At 32.8% G+C, this 22,225-nt stretch overlaps 1 protein-coding gene across 5 annotated transcripts in view; it reads left to right on the top strand.

Annotated features, from left to right (window-relative positions):
- Nucleotides 1-16,091, top strand: part of LOC117174201 (serine/threonine-protein kinase 26) — a 455,881-nt gene extending 439,790 nt beyond the window's left edge. For 4 of the 5 annotated variants that reach the window (XM_033363063.1, XM_033363066.1, XM_033363064.1 and 1 more), the window contains one exon: nucleotides 15,239-16,091. In XM_033363063.1, the coding sequence (XP_033218954.1) occupies nucleotides 15,239-15,248 (10 nt within the window). In that variant the 3' untranslated portion in view covers nucleotides 15,249-16,091. The remainder of the gene's footprint in view (nucleotides 1-15,238) is intronic. The other variant, XR_004467272.1, reaches the window with a different exon arrangement.
- Nucleotides 16,092-22,225: the final 6,134 nt, after the last annotated feature.

Genomic DNA, 22,225 nt, shown 5'->3' on the forward strand with positions numbered 1-22,225 from the left:
AATAATACTTATCTAACATTTTTGCATTGCTTAATTTTTATATTTTAATTCAATATATCGGCTATAAAGAAATTTTGATATTGAATTTCGTTAAGACTGAACTGTTTTCGTAATTTTTATATGAAACTTATACATTTATAAAGAAATAAAAAATTATAATAAAAATATTATAAAATAATAAGAATATATAATAATATTATAAAAAATGTTATAATAAATTAAATTAAATTATTATAATAAAAATATTATAATACAAAATTATAAATTTATAAACTTGCAAATTTAATAAATTTATAGTTGTTGAAAACAAATTTACATTATTATAAGGATTAAAGATAAAGAAAATATTAGTGAAGGCAAAGTTATCTTACAATCACGAGAACGTGACCGGATTTTAAATGTCCGAGATATTTAGAACTCTAGGTAAACAACCCTGTCATCGCCGAGAACCTAGTTGTCGCCAATTAGTAGATTTATGTAATGAAAATAACGAATAAACCTTGTAATTTATTTTTCAAACAACTTGGTAGAAAAATCATAGATCTCTTGCATCATGATGTAAAAACCGGTCTCTAATTTCGATGTGTTTTTTACTGCCAATTTCAAATATCACTACATTTTTTCATTTCTGTAATGAAAACTATAATAAGAAAATAATTTGGAATTTAGATAATAAAACATTTGTGCTAGTACTGGCAGCTATTGCCAGTACCGGCATAGTACTCACTGCTGTTATGCTATGATTAGAGAAATGATAGAAATACACGTAACGCTGATAAAAAAATTGTTCATCTTTACTTAGGGACCATTTAAGTGTTACGTAGAATGCAACGATAAAATTTGGACAACACACTTCCAAATGCCTCCATTAAAATTAAAAAATGAGGAAAAAAAGAAGGCAACCTCCAAACCCCCTTCCTTCTTTTTTTTCTTTTGTCTTTTATTCTTTTTCAAATCACAGTTATAGAAATCTACTAACGCTTCAGTTTTTATTCAAACCCCTTTTCAAGACAACAAAAACACATTTCAAAAATTCAAGACACATGGTGAAACCAGGATGTTCTCCCCGTGAAATCAGATTGCACGCTAAAACCAAGTGCGTGACAACCCCTTTCATATACTCTCTTATTCCGAACACAAACCAGGTCCAAAATACCATGTGAATCGCAAATTTGAAAAAAAGAGAAAGTAAAGTAAACTCTCTTTAATCAAGTTAAATTTAAAAATAGAATAAAGAAAATTTCATGGGAACTTATTGTTAAATGAGTTCGGTGAGCCAGAGCGTCATGTGCCGAGTAGATTGACCTTTCTTGAACCATGTTGTTGTAGTTTTAGGATACTGTTTTCCTCGGGGTGATAATTTATACGTGAAACTATTATTTTTCTAACAATGTTGAGAATGTTGAGAATTTGTGTTGCACGTCGGCGTTTAATTTTTAACTCTTTTGTCGGAGGTACCAAACTAATAAGTCAATCCAGAAGGGAATGACCAATCTTTATTTTTTATGTTATGTTCGATTTTGTAATCCTGCTCCCGGCCTAGGAGCCCTAACTCTCGTAGTTCTGAAAATTTGATGGGTGGTGTAAATAATCTCGGGTCACTTCATCTTGCCTTTAATAAGGATTAAGATCAATGTCTTTTAATCAAGAAATAAAATTACACTACAAATTTACTTTTTCTGGAAACTACCGCCTATTTCCACGGTAACGGAGGAGACGACGGGCTAAGCACTTTCCTTCTACAAATCTAATAGTACACTAGTTTCAATCACCCTCCGGTGGGTTTAATTAATCTTTACAACAAGGATCTTTGATATCCCCGCCTCCGTCTCGGTACTTAAGCCCTAATTTCGATTAAAAGGAGAGAGACAAGAGTGAGAGCGAGAGTGATACATGATTTATCGAGAGATTACACACCGGAGTAAATGGAAAAAAATACTATATAATTTCTGACCTTTTTTCTCTGTAGCTCAAGCCTCTTTACGATCGCGGAGCGTCGGTCACCACTACTCCACTCGAATCCACTTCACGATACGTGGCGCGCGAGCTGTCACTCCACTCTAGTTCTGAGCTTCAGCCTAACACTGGTTGCATAAAGCTGATTGAATTTATAGTTTTCTAACTGTTGGTTTTACTCAGCTTAACGTCGAAAAAATCCTCTTTCTTGTTTACTGCCCTTCCTATTTTCGTACTTGTGAGAGTGACAATCCGCGTACCGAGTCCCGCGCGAGGTATGGTGCCGACGGGCAAGTTGGACTTTAATTCTGACTTCCCTTTGGAACAATTGGTTCCGTTAGCGGGAAGAAGTGATTAACGACTGTCCCGATGCAAGAGGTAGGATGCACCTCGTAGGCAAATGTATGTGTAGTTTGGGTAGCGTTTATTGCTGATACTGCATGTGGATTTTGCCTGGCGACTGTGGGAACGACAACCGGACGTGGTTTTTGTGACTACGAAAATGCTGATAGAAAATTTTTTGAGAGTAAGCAATTTTGCAGGGAACCTACAGTACACACCGTTGCTATGCACGAAATTTAGATGTTAATTGAATTTGCAGTTAATAATCAGTAATAACCCTCTACTTTTATGAAGCGTGATTCCACCTTCCGCGTCAACAAAGGGTAGTTCCATTGTTAGTTCCTTTTATGTTGAAAAATAGGTATTCTGAAACTATCCATAGTTGACAACTCAGTAATTTGAATGAGAGACAATTAATTTAACTCAATGAAAGTCAAATCCAATCAACCATCTCCAATCCTTATTGGATTTGATATCCTCGATATAAAGGGGAACAATTAAAATTGATCATATTTCTAATCAGTTATTTCCTTTTAGGGTGAAGGAAGGATTGCGATCAATTGTTATTTAGATAGAAAAACTATGTGAATATGCACCTTTGTGCAAGTAAGTTATTAAAGTTAATTTTGACAGTGTTAGGTTTCTTCACCTCGTTCCAATCAAATATTGGTAGATATTTGTTGATTTCTGTATGGCTAATTTGTTTTTAAATAATGTTAAATAAACAATAGCCTCTTGCCTTTAGTTAAATTATTTGAATTCGGCTTTTAAATGATTTTAATATCAGGACATCGAACTTACTAGCTTCCTAAACAAAGGGGAGCAGGCTTGAGATTTCTTACCACAGGGGTTCAAATCCGCCTCGGTGATAAGAATCGATCAATTGGTCATTGAGGATGGTAGCTGGGATTACTATTGATTATCTACTTTTCGAGTCTTATTGAATCAGGCCAATATTTTTAATTGAATTATTTTGGGAAATTTTATGAGTTCTTTACTCTTTGGTAAAACTGGATTTATCAATAATTGATATTTTTAATCAACATTTTATAGTCATATGTGGACTCGAGAGTATTAGGTGAGCATGAAATAGGTGGAGGTTCAATATATATTTTTCATGCATTTCAGGCAACTGTTGTGACTAGTTTGTTGAAAAAATTAGGGTTGATAACCATTCCTGATTTATTTAATGATATTATCTATATTGTTAAGGAACTGTACGGATTTTGTTAATGAGGGGTGTTTTTTTTAATGGGGAGGTGAAAGGGGTGGATAGATGATTTTTTTTCAATGCTCGGCCCTAATCCCCATAGGTCGCTGCCAAAGGATAAATTATCGTATGCCGATTGTTCTCTTAATGTTTTATTTAAAGGAATTTTTCATCTCGGATAATTAATATTGTTAATATTAAGCGATTTGCGGCTGAGGTCAGCGTGCAAGTATCAGCACCGCAGGAAAAATTGGAAGTCGTTCATGAAGGAGGCGTGATTGCTGTCCGCCTCTGTCCGTCCCATTATTGGCGAACCGTTTATGAACTTGGGATCGATTTGAAGTTTTCTCCTCCCAGCGTTTCCTTTAAAAAATTGTTAATCGAATTCCCTTTTTGAGCATGCTTGATTTTTCATTGACCTCTGTGCTAGAAGAAACTGATTTTGGGGGACGTCCTATTATTCGTTTCCTGCTAGCAGAAGAGCTAAAGAAGACTATGAGATTCCCCCATCAGACAGATAAATATCTTCTTCCTTCTCTGCCACAATCTTCGCGATTAAGGATACAACGAAATACTGATTATCCATGAGTAGCCGGGTTCCTTTAATCTTTGAGGGCTTTCCAAGACTCTTCAGGTTTTGTTGATAATCTCAAAACTCTTTGCGTATATCACTGTGTTCACGAGTAAAATGATTTGCGAAATATGTATTCAAAGAGCGCAGATTCTTAACCTTCCTAAATATTTCACCTTTGAATCACGAGTTTTGTAAATGTAACTAAAACAGGTATTTTCCCCACTTTTTTCCAATTCTAATAATCTTTTCAATACAATTAATAGTTCTAATTATTTTAGCTTTCTTCAAATTTTTTTCAAATATTTCTTCGAATGTTTTGTTCTTTTCTGCCAAAAGATGACACCTGGTTTTGCAGATTTTTAGTTTTTCCAAGATCTTTTCATCTGATGTCTTTAACATTTAAAAATCTTCAGTCATTTTCTGAACATTCTCTACTGTGGATTTAACATTCTCTTCACTTTATATTAAAGAGAGATTTTAGCTCTTCGATGGTCATCATAACTTCCAAATTAACTCGCACTTCACACTTTAAAGCAGAAAGTGCGAATAAGCTACGTAAGCTTTCAGAAAGGAGTGACAGGGAGCGATCGGGAAATATGTCTTACCAGCTCGCAGGCTAGAAATGTAATATATAATTGTTAATAAATTAACTATTCATTTATTATTTATTTTTGAAGTAACTTTCTGCGCGAAATTAAAAAAATCGACTGAAAATTGAAAATAATGTTGTTTCTTTTTAATTTTTAGTTTTGCACACTTTTTAATATAAAATAGCTACTTTCGTAATTTCTTCAGGCATATTATATTTCTAAGTACAGTGTGTCCCAGACCCAAGTGTACGGACTCATATTGCTGTATACAAATGAAAAAAATCGAAACTTACTTTTCCAAATACCAACCGAATTTAGTTGCAAACTAATTTTTTAACTAAAAATTTAACTCTTCAATTTGTGGTTAAAAACTTTTTTTGAGTATTTGAAAATTCATGTACTTTTTTATGTATTTTTTTAAGTCAATCGAAAATTAAAATTTTAATCCAAACAACGCATGATATGAAAAAAAGTCAAGAAAAGAAAAACATTGCTTTTTGAAAGCCCTGCAAGATTATCACAACAAACTTTGTGATTTGCCGAAGGCGAAAAAAGATGAATTAACAAAAATTGTGATCCCAAAAAGATCTACAAATTTGTTAATAATCATTTCTTGATTGGACGCGTACTTTTTGCTTTATACGTGAAAAATAATATTGGAAATAAATAGAAAATAAAAAAAATTATGTAAACACGACCAAAGTTACGCATATAAATACTGCGATATAAAAGAGATATTTTGGATAAAGCTTTATTCAAGCATTCTATATGCCATTACACATAATCTATGCCTATTCCTTTAATTCCGTCCCCCATATTTTTAGATTATATTTGGAATCTCATCTATACCAGGTGCCTTTCAATCGTTCATTATTCCCAACACCTTGACTATTTCTTCCCTTATCATGCACTCTTCCTCATCTATTTCGTTACCATATTTTTCTCCTACCCTAACTTTTCTCTCTACTCCTTCTAGGAAATCCATAAAATATTTTTTTCCATTATACCAAGTCAATATCCTGATTTACACTTTTTCTTCTTTTTCTCTATTTACTACCTTCAATACCTCTATTCCCTTCTTTATTAACTTTTTTTTGCTTGTGCACTCTAATCCTTCTTTTATTTCCAATATAATTTTTTCAATCTTGCTCACATTAATTGTCCCTTCTTCAAGAGAGCTTCTTTTTTGCTTGTGCTGTAACCCTCCTTTTATTTCCTTTATACTTTTTTCACCTTGTCCACATTTTCCGCTCCTATTTTTATATTTCTGACCGTTTCTCTAAACTGTTGTTTTCCTTCCATTGACCAATCTCCTTTTCCTGGTCTTTTTACCTTTGCTTCCTTTTTATCTATATTGATATTGCTTTTTTCTCCCTGTAATTTCACTATTGAGGGGAAGTGATTTGATTCAATATAATCTCCCACCTCTAGCTTTTTGACCTTTTATCCTCCCTCATCACCTATTATCACATAATCAATTACTGTTCCTGTTTCTCCCCCTGAGCGTTTATATTCTCTTTATTAATATTCTCATTATTAATAAGTCCCAATATATAAGATATTTGAAAAACTCCGTATCCTTTTTCTCCAATCTTGCTATATTCCGGTAACATATCCTCCATTCTTCCTTACATTTGCTTTTCTTTTTTTGCTTTTTACTATTTCTTATTTTCCTATCTCCCGTTCCTTTCTCTTCTAATTTCCCGGGACCTTATTTCTTACTATCTTTTCCTCTTATTCGTCCCAATTCCACCATGCTCCGTCTAGCTTGTATTCTGCCATACTTAATCCACGATCTTTTTCCCTTACTTCTTTCTTCTTCCACTATTTTCCTCAATTCCTCATATTCGTATTTCCTTTCCCACACTTCGCATTTCCCTAATCACTACTTTATTATCTATCCCTCTCAGCACATTTTCTCCTTCTTTCTTCAGATCCCTCTGCTAATCTTAGAACCTTCTTATTTTTATTTCTCTTATCCTTTCCGTCTCATTACTCACACTCTACCCTACTCCAACTTCCCGTTTTGATTTTTCGATTTTAACTATCCTGCTTTCCAAATGTTCTGCCTTATTATTATGGTCATCTGGTTTCTTTCATTTTTGTTCTAAAGTCTTCATCCCTTTGTAAAATTTTCCCCAACCTCTTCCTATTTTCGCACCTCTTTTCTAAGTCCCGCTATTTCTTTCCTAATTTCACGTTTTATTTCCTCTTCTCTTTGTTGTTGCCTTTTTTATTCATGTGTTACCTCTATCATCATTTCACGCATTTGCTCTAATTTTAATTTTTCAACTTCTACTGTCCCGTTGTCTTCAACTTTGTCCTCGTCTTTCCCATCGTCATTCTCTGCCTCTCTATTTTCATCTTTTCCCAGAGGTAGTCGGATCATTTTCGGTGTTTTCAGACTGGAGCCTTTTTCTTTATTTCCTTCGCTACTTCCTCTTTCTGTCTTTAACACCCCCCCTGTCTACCGTTTTTCTACATTGGCCCCTTTTGTTGTCACCTTTCTGCTTGGGGAATACTTCCTCATCTGAATCCATCAAAAAAGGAAGCTGCGTACTGCGTTGCTACTGTCACTACATTGTTACCTCACTTGGATACCTTACTTTCTTCCGTGCTTCCCTCCCCTGCTTATCTCTTCCTACCCCACCCTGTCGCCTCTACTCGGCTGCACCTGTCTCACCATCCTGCTTGTCACGCTAAACAAACCATCACCTCAAATTCCACTACAAACTCACTAAAATTAATACCACTTAATTACCACTACGTAACACTTTCATCCCACAAACGGTAGCCTCCATTCTTCTTCTCTCTTGCTGAAGAATCTTTCTTTGTTAAAAATGCAACTCTTCACAGAGGAAACAGACGTGAATTTTTGTTGTTGGAAATTTTAAAGTTGATAGTGTTGATTTTTATCGCATCGGAACAAAACAAGATTCAATAGAGTTGACATGGTAAAAATTTTCAATGTGGTGGATAAGTCTTAACACGTAAAGGTAATTTTTGTATGAGATAAAGATAACTGTGAAATCGCTGTCGAGATTACATTTTGTTTTTTCTATGTTGTAAAAATTCATCGCTGCTTGAAAATTTAATTATTTATTTTTAGTAGAAAATTAATTTTTGATTCTGAAAATTTAACTAATGCAGCGGAACATTTCACCATTTTTGTGATGAAAATTCGTGTTCTATTTGTATGGATGGATTTTCTGTAAACTTCATGTCCTAATGTGTTATCAGATCTTTTGTAAACTAATACGTCGGAAAAAAGCAATTTTCCGTTTTTTTTTAATTTTCATGGTGAACTGGATATTAGGATGTAATCGATTGATGAAATCGATAAACTTATTTAGCTCATCTCATCCATGTCACCAGATGACAAAAGTTTCATCAACGTAACGGAAAAAAATTCCGGTTTAAGCTTGGCTTAATTGAAGTTTTCAGTTTCTAGATGTTCCATAAAGATATTGGTTATTACAGGTGATATTAAGGATCCCATTGCTGCCCCTGAGGTTTGTTTATAGAATTGGTTATTGAAAGAGAAGTAAGTATTATTGAGACGGTCTTCTATTAAAGGTATGAGCTCGGAAGAGAAGTTTGTAAAAGATTTAATAATATCAATTGTATCAGAGATTGGTACTTTTGTTAAGATAGATACTATTTCGAAACTCACTATGATGTCTTGGGATTGAACGTGAATCTGTTGTATCTTTTTGATAAAGTAAAATGAGTTTTGGACGTGAGTGATAGAGTTTTTTGTAAAAGGATTTAGTTTCATAGCGAGGAAGCGTGATAGGTGGTAAGTTGGTGAATTTATTGCGCTGGCGATCGGCCCGAGTGGATTGTTATTTTTGTTAATTTTTGGGAGCCCCTAAAGTCTTTAAAGAGATGGAATTAGTAGGTATTAATTTAGATATTGTTTGACTGTCAGGTTTAGAGTCTTTGAGAAGGGTTTTATTTTTACCGACTATTGTTTTTGTAGGTTCCTTTTTCAATTTTGTGTATGTATCGTCTTTTAGAAGGTCTATGATTTTTTTTCACAATCTTCTTTATGCGATATTACTGTTGTGTTGCCTTTTTCTGCGTGCAATATTATGATGTCTTCGTTCCGATTCAGCTCTTTATTTGCGGTTTTTTCTGGGCTTGTTAAGTTTTAAGAGGGAACTTGGGCTTGGCGTAAAATGTTGACTGCCCTGTGTCGTATGTCATTCGCTTTTTCGGGTGGAAGGGTATATATTGTGGATTCTAAATTTCTGATAATTTCTTCTTTCGAGATTTTAAAGAGAGCTACTGCAAAATTATGTCCTTTAAATAAGGCTGAAATCGTTTCATTGCCTGGAGGATGGTCAAAGATGTTTTTTACCATATAAGTTAGTCGTGTTTGTCTTACTAGAAGTAATTTGTCAAACAATAGATTTAATGCTTTCACGAGGATTTCTTTTGATAAAAAAGATATTTCGGGTTCCCATAGTGTAAAAAACTAAGAATTTGACCGAAGTTTCGTGTACATTGCAGTTCACTTCTTCAGGGTTGGTCTGAAAGAGAGGTATCATGTTATGTTGTTCTTATGCAAATAAGAATATTATCTTATAACAAAATTGTCCCAAAATTCTTACAACTGAAAATTAATTTGGGAACATCTAAATCCAAATGAATTCTGCATAGTACAAGTTTTTTTCTCTCGAAAGATAGAATACAAAATACCAAATTTGTCTTGCACACTACCTCCAAAAACTCTTAAAATTTAGTAAGACAAACACGACTAACTGACATAGTAAAAAATATCTCTAACCACCTTCTCAGCAATAACATGATTTCAACCTTATCTAAAGGACATAATTTTGCAGTAGACCCTGCAAAAATCCCCAAAGAAGAAATTATAAGCAATTTGGAATCAGCAATATAAACAGATGATAAATACACAAAACTTTAAAAGGACCCCACAAAAACAATAGTAAAAGAAAAACCCTTCTCAAAGAGTCTAATCTTGACAGCTAAAAACGCTTACAAGAACCTCTATCACTCACGTCTAAAACTCATTTGACTTTATCAAAAAGATACAAAAGGTTCACATTCAATCCCCAAGACTACATAGTGCTGTCTCAATAAAACTTACTTCTCTTTCAGTAACCAACTTTACGAACAGACCTCAGAAGTAGCAATGGGATTCCCATTCTCACTTATAATAGCCAACATCTTTATGGAACATCTAGAAACTAAAATCTTTAACCAATCCAAGCTTAAACCGGAATTTTGGTTCTGTTACGTTGATGATACTTTTGTCATCTGGCGACATGGACGAGATGAACTAAATAAGTTTCTCGATTTCATCAATCGATTACATCCTAATATCCAGTTCACCATGAAATTGAACAAAGCGGAAAATGGCATTTCTTGGACGTATTAGATTACAAAAGATCTAATAACACATTAGGGCAAAAAATTTACAGAAAACCCACCATACAAATATATACCTACATGCCTCCTCCCACCACCACCTACCTCAAAAACAATCGATCATCAACTCCCTTACATACAGCGCTGTCTCCATAACATATAAAAATAACTTTCAAAAGGAATTGCAAAACGTTAAACAAATCCTAATACAGAAATATTACACAAACAAATAAATTGATAAAGCGATAAGAAAAAAAACAAGTCAACACAATCTATGAAAGAAAGAGAGAGAAAAATGACCACCATCCTACCCTACATCCAAGGTGTCACAGAACAATAGGAAGACTTCTCAACAAACACAACATCTAAACCATATTTAAACCACCTGCGAAAATAGGACGAATACTAAATAACCCTAATGACAGAAAGGCACCTCTCACTGATCCAGAAGTATAAAAAATTCCTTCTTTTTGTGACAAAGTCTATATTAGAGAAACCGGGAGAGCGGTGAGCCAACGTATAAAGGAACATAAAAGTAAAGTCAGGCTAAAACATTTTATGCAATCAGCACTAGCTGAGTATTATATCAAAACGAGAAATAACATTTCATTTGACAAAACAACAGTCATCGCAAAAACACACAATATCTTTCTAAGAAAAAAAAGAGAAGCGATCGAAATCTTAAAACACCCTTATAGCACCCTTGCAATTCGTAGTTTTTTGCATGATTGTAACACGAAATATCTCTTTTTATCAAAAAGAATCATCGTGAAAGCATTAAATATATTATTATAGGAACACCCTTTTAGATTTATCAAAGAGTTAAATTCAAGAGAATGTGCAGAATCCCTGAAAATAAAACCAAAAATCTAACCATCAAATTTGGACAACCACCATAAAATGTTTCTATTGAAATCTGAACAAAAACTTTTTGTAAAACAGAAAACAAAAAATTTCTTTTTCCCTTTGGACAAAAAAACAGGAAAGAAAAATAAAAAGGTAATTAATCAAATCCCCTTCCTTTTATTTTTACATTCTCATATAGAGAATGTATTAGATTTGTTAAAAAATTTTTAAATCTCTTTTGTCTTTTTTATTTTTATTATAATCAAATCACATAAAAAACATGTGTAAAAATAATTACCAAAGTTTTAGCACTTATACAGCATCCATATTTAGACAAAAAAATGTGAATAAAATACAATTTTTAGCAGGCAGGAACAGCAACGCAACCACGATGTTCTCTCCCTGACATCTGAGAATCAACACACAAGAATCAAGTGAAAGTTCGAAAGGCAAACTAGTTATAAACAAACATGAAATAGAAATGACCTCCAATCTAAGTCAGCTAAATTAAAATTTAAAAAATTTACTTGAGGTTACAATCAATTTTAAAATTCTATTTAACGTCCAATAATGAAATTAATGTGCAGAATTCCTAAAAATATACACAAGGATATAACGACCAAATTTGGACAACCACCATAAAATGTTCTCCCGGCCTCAAGTTGTTGAGATAGTCTGCGTGAAATAAGTATGCACATAAGGCTAAACAATTTTCGAGTCCAGAAGATTTTTTTAAAGAAATTTAATTTTCTTATTTTTCTCATGAATAATGCAACATGTAACTGTAGAGAGAGATGTCTCAAATATAGAATAGCAAACCCAACAAAATATTTTCACAATGTAAGTGTGGACTTGTTAAGAAAATCAACTTCTCATATTTTTACAGAAACTATTGGTTAAAAATTGATCTTGTTGGGCTGAAAATTCAATATTTTTACTTGAATAGTTACAAATTTAAGTTGGTTTTAATTAAATTTAATATATTTAATATAGTTGGTTTAATATAGTTTCGAACGCTTTCAATTTGATATTTTTTGCTCTTAAATTTCATAAGCTCAGATTAGGTCAAATATTCAACCAAAATAAGTGTCAATATAGCCGCCAGTCTAAGCTCTCAAAAATGGACAAGAACAACTGAATGCCTGAAACAGGAAATTAAATATAAATATTGAATGATAGATAAGCATGTTAATAGTCAGATTATTGAGGGATAATTTTTTGCCGAATAACGCAAATACTAGTGTAAACGCAACGAAGAATATGAATAAATTGTACAGCAATTTCTCCCATTTCGTAACAGTAGTGACAGAAATCACGTTTTAAGTGCAGAGGAAAAAGAAATTGTTCTGAAAGTTTGGAAATTTTTCGAATATAGGAAAGCTGATAACAGATACTCAGATAGAAAATATTACCAGAATGTATCCGTAAGTGGAGAATTATAAATACCGCATGAAAAGATATGAAGTCCATGCATTCATGTTGACGTTTTCATTCTGGGTGTCATTAGAAGGAGGACTTTTGACTTCTTATGATAAAAAGTTTTTGGCTCTACAAAATCTTCGTGTCACATTGAGGGAAGAAGTACAAGGTTTTCGAGAAATGTCCGGAAATTATTTAAAAAAATTTCTTTTCATGAAATTGGATAAAAACCAATATTAATACAAAGTTCAAGAGTAGCAGAAAGTCGCAGAGAATTTGTTAAATTAAGCCAGTCTTATCAAGAACTGAATTGGTCTATTTATTTCACGAATGAGTCGTAGTGCGGGGCAAATCACACTCTACAAAGTGGCTAGGTGGAATGTGTTTCGGAAGAACGTCACGCGAATTATGTCATGTATCATTCCGGGGTACAAAAAATAAGAAATATCGTGGGGGATTCGTAACTTCTTCTGGTGCGTACAAGAAAGTTATACTGTTGAACATAGAGAACTAAAATGGCTTCGCAGAGACTTGCATGAAGTGTTTCATCAGGAAGAAAGGATTAGCGGACTACCACTGTGAAATGCGTGCTCAAAATTTTGAAGAGTGGTTTCGACACGACAGAATGACGACAGCATGGTAGAAGATCTTTCCATGAAATGAAAATAAAAGTTTTTTTTTTATTTGTCACAGCAGTTTCAATTCCTAAAAATTTACCTGTTGGATACAATAGCCCAACAGGTGAAAAATAGTGAAGTCAAACTGCTGTGGCTTCCAATAGCTCATTGCGAACAGAAACTAACAGAATTAATTTGGGCTTACATAAAGAAACGTGTTGCAATAAATGTTAACACATTTAAAATTAACGACGTGCTACAATTGCGTGGACAAACCATGGAGAATTTACTACCAGCTCTGTGGCTAAATTTTGTCCGACATGCACAAAACATTGAAAATGAATATCGACGGAATCAGTCTGATATCGTCTGATATCATCATCAATGTTGGAGATGACAGCGGCCGTGAAGACTATGATGATAGCGGAAGCCACATGACAATATCTCATAATTTTGTTGAAATATAAATAGACAAATAATTATAAAGAATTGAAATATTCCTTCACAAATTAGATAGATACAAAATTTTGATGTCGTAAAATGAAGTTGGTTTTGCGAAAAATTGACCAGTTTCACTTCTTAACGTATGAATTTACTTCTTTTCATTCGCATTTCAAAATTATAAAAAATAAAACATTTTGAAAATTTTGTAAATAAAACCAAATGAAAAACGTACTCTATATCTTCAGGGTGTCCAGCGACTTTGAAAATTTTTAATTCTTGTTGCATTTTTTTAAAGAGAACCATGCATTCGATTTATTTTTTCTCATCACAGAATAAATACAGTGATTTCTAGGCCAGAAGATTTTAAAAAGATTTTAAAGGTTTCACCAAAATTTCCCAAAGATCAAAACATTTGAAAAAGATTATAGTAAACTAGATTTCTAAGGTTTCAAAAGATTTTACACAGACTAGAAATATTTTAATGATTTTAAATGAATACAAAAGACTGTAGAAAGAATTCATAAAAGTAATATGATGGTTTCAAAAGAATAAAAGGGTTCTTAAGATTCAAAAAAGGGTACATTACACCAGATTACAAAGATTTCAAAATATTTCAATGATTTATATGGTTATTTCATTATTTGATGTAAAAGAAGGAAGATATGGAAAAACTTGACCTTTAAAAAACCATACATTTCGACCCTGAGAGATTTTTGAACTTCATGTGTACATCATGCTCTGTCTCATTTTAAATGGATTCGGGTCTCTTGTTTTGTGAAATGGAAATTAAAAACATTCTGCGCATAATGTTTGCTATACACTAGTCAGATTCATTTAAAAAGGTCCTTCATCAATAACTAAAGATATAAAATAACTAAATTAGTTTGAAATTTTTTAAATCAGGACTATAGAAGTTTAAAACGAATTGAATTTGTTATAAACAAATAATTTGACAAAAATAATTTCATTGGGATTAGTAGTGTTCGGTTTGAAAATATTTCTGCCCGCAGTGACTTTTTTTGTCTCACTGAGCAATTTTCGAACCAATTTGCGCGGTCTTTTGGAAAAGTTGAAGCTAATAAAATTTCTTATAAATATGTTACGGCCGGTTTTCGAACAAAAAATGTATTCTTTTTTAATTAAAATACCACAAATAAAGAAAATTCTTTTGAAGAGTCTCGGTTGTTGAGAAATGCTTGGAATTAATTCAAAACACCTCCAAATAATGAAGCAACTATCAAGAAAAGTTGTCTCTTAGCTTGGTAATTGTTTACATATTTTTTGATTTTTTCATAAACAATTGAGTAAATCAACATTTATGTACATTTTTCGTTTCTAGGGCGCCTACATTTACACAAAATATCGAGGAATTGGCCTGATTTTTTCTATTACGTTCTTTCACTTCCTTATTCAAACTTTTGTACAGAGGTGAACATTTAGCTTTGTACAAATTTTTGCTATAGTACTCTTTCTTGTATATTTCTTTGTGCACTATTATATACTACCGGCTGTTTGTATAAGGATGTGTTACGCATTTTGTTATAGTCTTCCTTTAAAGGTTGTGTTCTTTACTCTTTTTTTTTTAATTTGAATGGAGACATTTAATTGTTTTGTCTAAATTATATATTTGGATTCTTGATTGTCTCAATTCCCAAGAATTTCGTAGTTGAATTTGAATGTTGGCTGTTAAAGAGGAATTTCAATCTATTCTGAATTTCATTGCGTAAATTTTACTGATATATTCCTAATGCTTACAAGGAGTGGAGGGTATAAAATAAACGAATTATTTGTACGGTATACATCAACGGCCCCTTATGAAATCTTATACTATTAATTTTTTCAGGGACACGTAGGGACACGAGAGAGTGAGAGTTCGCAGAAGAGTGTGTTGTCCACAAACATCTTTACGTTATAAATGCTGGATTTTAAAAGTAAACACTCTCGATCGACATTTTTAGGTGAATGTTATTGATACTTGGCTTGTTCAGCTCCACAAAGAAAAAGTGACCCAGCGCGCATTGAACTTGTCATTTGTGCTTTTTTATTTCGATTTCACTAGTTTCACTTGAAAACAGTATATATCTTGACAATAAGAAAAACTTGCAAAAATATCAAAACTTTAAAGAAGCAAAGTGTTGTATGATATTTCTGTCAGATATTGTTAGATATTCCTGCAGAAATCTTCAATTTTTAATTTCAGGAGTTGCAGCTGTAGCTTTTCCTTTCTAAAAAATCTTGCCTTCACATAGTACCATCCGGAATCTACGTGAATATGAATGATATATCTTGACAAGAATAAACCATATACGAACATAAAACGTAAGAAATGATCACACATAAATGATTCATAACTAGTTTACTTAAGAGAATTATTGTCGAAAGGATTCGAATTAAAAATACTTAAATATACGTTTTTTTGAACCAGTATCTTGTTTCTGAAGAATTATTTTTAAGCTTTGAAGTACTTCAATCAATATTTTTAACACAGAAGTTAATAGATCTTCTGCGTTAGAATGTGATACAAAAATTAGGGATATATAAATTGATATCCAATGTCTTTCTCGGCGATTCACGTAGTTTTATTCTGCAGGTAGTGAAGCAGACCGTTATCTATTTGGAAGACAAGTAGATGTCATTTTGTTAATTTGTATTAAGAAGTGCACATTCCGGATTATAAGAGAGATTCACAAAAAAAAGAAAAATATAACCTCGATTCCAGAGGCATTGTACATATGTATGTAGCTCAATAAGATAGGTTTATTGTCCTAATTGTCGGCGTACCTGCAAAATTAGTGGCTTCAGAGATTTATAAGATTACAGAGGCCGAAAGAAGTGTGATTCGCGAGATTCATTAGCGGTATCTACATGTATTTTGGGGTGTTGAATACTAATCTAACATTAGTTTTCAGCCAGAATGTCAGGGTTCTTCCCTTGCCGTGGAAAAGCCCTCAGAGAATCAGCTTTTCTGGGTATAAAACCATTTGGAAACAGGTCCGAGCATGATTTCTCCACGTATTTTGATACGTTGAATGCAAATCTGACAATGGTAACCCCCCCCCCTCCCCCAACGTCTGGTTTTGTTCCATAGAAACAAAAAACGTCGTAGAAAATCAGCTTTTTCGGATATGAAAATATCCGTGGCATTTGAATCATTTCAAAACTGGTCAAACATGATTTCATTCGTTTTTTCCCAGTATGTCAGGGTTTGTTCCTAGATGCACAACATTTTCTGGAAAAGTAAGTTGTCTGTGTACAGAATTACTCTGAGTATTTAATTCATCTTTCCGGATAAATTCGGATAAATTCCATACACAAAAAGCGGGTTTTCTATGAAATTTTTGGGTCTAAGGGAAAACCCTGACGTACTAAGGGAAACTTAATGTCATATTCGTAATCAGCGCACCAAAATACATCAAGATATCATGCTCTAAACTGCGTCCAGACGACTTCAATACCAAATGTTATTTCATATCCGAAAGCCTGATTTTCTAGGGAATTTTTCGTATCTAATGAAAACTCCTAAATTGCTGAAGCGGGGGGGGGGGGGGGGGGGGGGGGGGGGGGATTAGATTCGTATTCATTGTACTAAAATACATAAAGGTATCATGCTCTGACCTGTTTCTAGACGATTTCGATAACAAAGGTTATTTCAAACTCGACAAAGTTGATTTTCTAGGAACTTTTCCGCGTCTAGGAGGAACCCTGAGGATCTAGAAGAATACTAATGTCACATTCATAATCAGAACACTAAAACACAATATGTATCGTGCCTGACTTTTTTCCAGACGATTTCAATACTGAGAATAATTTCAGTCACGAAAAAGCTAATTTTCTAGGAAATTTTCCGTGTCTAAGAGGAAACCCTGAAATGTTGGAGAAAAACTAAGGTCAAATTGGAAAGTGCATTTTTTAAACGAACATAAACTTTTAAAAAATAAATCGGGGAACAAAATTGCACAAGAAGGCCCAAAAGTATTAAATTCCTCAAAAACTGTTCATATTCACCCTACCGAAAAGAATCTTTGAGTATATACTAAAAATTCGTTAGGTAAAAGAAGCTCAGAGAATTTCTCCGCAGGCACTCAGGTACATATTTTTAAAGTTCCAGGAAGCTCGTTTAAATGGTCTGAAGGCTTTAAAATATCATTTCCGAAATTGAAATAAAAATACGATCATAAATAACAAGCAGAGACGCTATCTCAATAGAGTAACCGACACTCAAGGGTCCTTTGTTAAGCTTTCGGATTAAAATGTATAAGTAGATTTTTTTATTTCATGGTTAACAGCCTAAAACATAATAATTCGGAATCTACGGGTTTCGATGACTTCAGATATCTTACTTTTTTTTTTAATGCTTAAAATTGGAATTAATAGAACGTTTCTCGTAAATAGAATGAGATACGCCAAAAAAAGACAACATTTTTGAATTCAACTAGAAAATTGTATATCAGTATATAAGTTATAATTATAAATAAGTATAGTGAGAAAATTCATCAATTAAAAAAAAGTGCTCATAATTTGAAGAGAAATTTAAAAAGGGAGAGCGGATTAACCACGACCAACTACTGTAAATAACTCTGCCCGCCCGGTACTTGACGAATACAAAAGGAACATTATATTACCGTCGCACCAGTCTTAAAAGGACCACTAAAAGGATCTTGAAAAGGACCCAAATCTCTCAAACTATCTCCGAGACTATTTTGTTTCAAATCGACTCTGTTTATAGACTCAAATGGGCCAGGCTATTGCGCTAAAGAAAACTCAGAGATTTCTTTCGGTAGGGCAGCGTCTCAAAATACATATAGATACCATACTCTGACATCTCGCGCTTGTTAACATTTGTGAGCCTGTTTTACTATGTATTTTAATTTTACTTTTGCTTCTATCTCATTAAAATTTATATTTAAAAATGATTGATGAATAATGCAAATACTAGTGGTTTACAAACTGATTTTGGGTCGGGTCGGTTCACATTCCGACCCGAAAACCCTATCTGATGCTAAAGATTAATTTAAAGATTTCCGGAAACTTTCGGTAATAGATGGTAAGTTACTATAAATTTCAGGTAAAGGTACCGTATTTTCGGTTATATATAGTGAATTGCTTTAAATGGCATGAGCCTTACATTCAATAAATTTATTGGTGGATTCGATTCCAGCCTCGCAATCTGGAAGAGCCTCGGTGGATCACGCGGTGAACACTAGTGTAACAAGGGAGTGTTCATCTCCGGAGAGTCGTGGGGTGAAATAAAAAAACGTATGTATTAACAAATAACAGACATTATGGGCGATTTGTCTTTAAAGAATATGTCTTCTCTGAAGTTGCTTGCTTTTATCATTACGATGATACTTGATCATTAAATGTTATTCATTCATTCTCTGAAGAAATGTACATGGCAGATGTTTATAGGCGGAAACAAATATTTTTTCTTACTCTTCTTGTTACATTACCAATAATGTTTTCTGAAAACAATTAATATTTGTTGATTTTATAAACAAATGTACATTTATTATATTTAGGCGCATAAAGAAATAGTTTGTGCCATTATTATTTTTCAAATTATATTGACAATTAATTGTGTAGATGAAATTTCATTATGCTTCACTATTTGTTTATTTTATAAACAAATTAGGTAAATTGTTGCACATTCTAGGCACTTATAGACAGAAAATCAATTTTCTTTCTTGTATTCTTGTTGAAATTATGTCGGCAATCTTTTTTATGTGGACTCTTGTCGAACAATTTCTCTTTGTTTACAAATTACTAGAATTTGTATACGCTTACATTATTTGTTATAAATTTAATGGATTTTATATTGTAACCAAAGTTTATCAGATAATATCACAGACAATATGACGTAGTGGCTGAATATGATAACGGTTTAATTGCATTTTTAAGAATCACTAATTTTCCGTTTCTTTTAAATTACCTCGTCAATAATGAATGAAATATAAGGTACTTATAAAGATACAGGAATACCGCTATTGTCCTTTTATATCAACATAAATCCGATGAAAAACGCTTTGCTGTTGTTCACAAAAGCCTAAAACTTACATTCGTTCAAATAATTTGTTTACAAAAATAACAAAGAGTGAAGTGTGGCAAAATGTTTTCTGAATACATCATTGTCTATATAATTTAAAAAATGATACAAGAGAAAAAGATTTATTTTTGCTTAAAAGGGACTTATATGTGAATTTGGGTAAATCATTTGTGTATAAAATAAAAGAGCATTATGTTATAGCTAAATTTTGACATAAAACATCATTTGCAATATAATTTTAGCAATTACAGAAGAAGGAATGATTTATTTTTCCTTGAAAACATCTAAAATGTGCATTTATTTATGTATTTTTCTTATAAAATAAACAAATACTAATGCATAGAAAATTGTTTTCAAAAAAATCATTCGCAATATAACTGTAGCAAGGTTAGAAAAAAACGATATCTTTTCGGTTAAAAACATTTAAAATGTGTATTTGTTTATATAATTTGTTTATAAGCTAAACAAATATTTTTTCAGAAAACACCACTGTTAATATAATTACTTAATTAACTACTTTTAATTTAACTTTACTTAATTACTTAATGAACTACTTTTTCAGAAAACACCATTGTTAATATAATTACTTAATTACTTACTTAACTACTTAATTCACTGTTAAATTTAAATGGTCACCTATCATCCTAACGATGAATGCAAACAATTTTAGAGCAGAAGTATACTTTCAAGACGAATAATCCCTAATGTGGATTATTTACTCATATAACTTGATTATAGCAATCAACTTTACAATTTTACATTTTTTAAATTTGTTAAACATTTGTGCATTGAATTAAAGTGGCGGAAAGTAAGATCCACACTTTTTTGCTGTTTGCATTGTGATAAAATTTAAATAAAGAAATGAAGAATCTACACATACTTTTTTCTGAAAAATGTAGTCCTGAGTTTAAAAAAATTATCTAAAATCTGTGCATAACTGCGTTCTGAACGTCATTTTGAATCTCGCTTTTTAATTTCATCCTATAGAAGAAGGTTCTCCAACTACTTTAAGGGTTTTCGTTAATCTGACTTTTATTTTTGTTTAATTATGTACGCTACTGTTCGCCAGCACATAGCTTACAATTACATTATCATGGTCGACAAAAATAAAGTTTAAATTTGTTCGCGTTTTTAATCCCGCTTAGTGTATTAAAGCACGAAATTTATATTTGCCATCGTCAATTCGGGAGCGTTAGGTATAAGAAGACGTGCGAGAATGTTTTTCTAATGTATGACAATGAAGAAATTTTTTGTTATATTGGAACTGATAAAAGTGTTTTCCAGCAACCGAAAATATCGATTTCCTCAATCTTTTGACTCTTTCTTGCAGGACGTCGACGTTTAATTCTCGCTCTTTGTAAACTAATGTATTTTATAATGTATAATGCCAATTAGAAAAATTTCGAATGAGATCATCTCTACACATAAGTGGGTACTAATAAATATTGTTAAAAAATAAAAAGTTAAAATACAGAATTAAGGTGTTTTACGAAACTTTTTTTTTTCATTTACTTTTTCCTTTTTGGTAATATATTTTGCATTAAGAGACTCGAAAAAGAGTTAGTGATATCCTTGCGAAGGGGCTTAGTATGGAAGGATCTATAGCTCGGTGGTCGCTGGTCGATTTCGAGTTATGAACACACACACACACCAACATACTCTTACATAACCCACTAGGTCAGCGCGCTGAATGCGGTTATCTAATTGATGACCTCAGAAGGGCCGCTCCATCCACCCTAACCTGGCCCTCTACAGCCTAGCTAAGGAGGCTGCCAAATAGTACAGTGGATGAGGCACAATTTGCTCTGCAAAGAGGTCTAGTTTATTCTGTAAAGCACGCCTTGAATCCGAGAGGTATATTTCCAGAACGTTGGAAACAATGAACGTACAGAGATCTGAAGGTACCCAAATTCAATATTGTCTTGAGAATGAACAGGAGTGTTATAGCCTGAGCATAAGATCAGAGTAATGACTTTATTTTTAACAATAACAGTGATCGTAGTAGTATGTTACTAAGTCAGCTGTTTTTCATATGATTTAATAGACAGCCTTTCTCAGAGGTAATGTGCCAGATTTTTTCATTTGTTTAGAACTATTGTTGTTAACACAGCAGTGCAAAATAGTCTTCGGCCATGTCGGATTACATTTCCGACTATAATAAACTCGATAAAAAGCACCTATAAAGTCATTTGGTAAAAATGATAATTAGATTAATAGTCATTTGGTAAAAATGGTAATTAGATTATATTGAAGGAATTGCCAAAAAAGACTTCTGAGGCAATCAAAGATGAGCATTAGTATGCTCCTCCACACGATGATGTGCAGTTGAAATCGACGGAACCTACGACTGCAAAATGTATGTATACGTCATTTGAGGACACATAGTAGATTTTGGCGAGACTTACAGCTGCACAGCAGAACTGTTATACACTTTATGAAGCCTTAATTATAGTAGACGATTACTAAATTGCGTTAACTACAGTATAACATGACTGTACAAGTGTTAATAATAGAAAACTACTGCTAAGGCCTATGTCCCACAGTACTCTACTACACAACCTAAGTGCGGTAAAAATTCATGTAAGAATTATTCGTTTATGCAAGATATTATGTGTATGTGAAAATTTATAAATTCCATCGAAAAAAGCATACTACTTTTAAGCTCTATTCTTTACGTGCGGTAGAGCACCCCTGCGCAGGTCTAAGTCCCGTAAAACTCCGTGAAAGAGTTTAATGGTCACTAGGTGATTCTACATAAGGGAGCGTCCATAAATCACGTGATCGGGT

This window comes from Belonocnema kinseyi, chromosome 6 (assembly GCF_010883055.1).
Source record: "Belonocnema kinseyi isolate 2016_QV_RU_SX_M_011 chromosome 6, B_treatae_v1, whole genome shotgun sequence".
NCBI classification, from domain to species: domain Eukaryota; kingdom Metazoa; phylum Arthropoda; class Insecta; order Hymenoptera; family Cynipidae; genus Belonocnema; species Belonocnema kinseyi.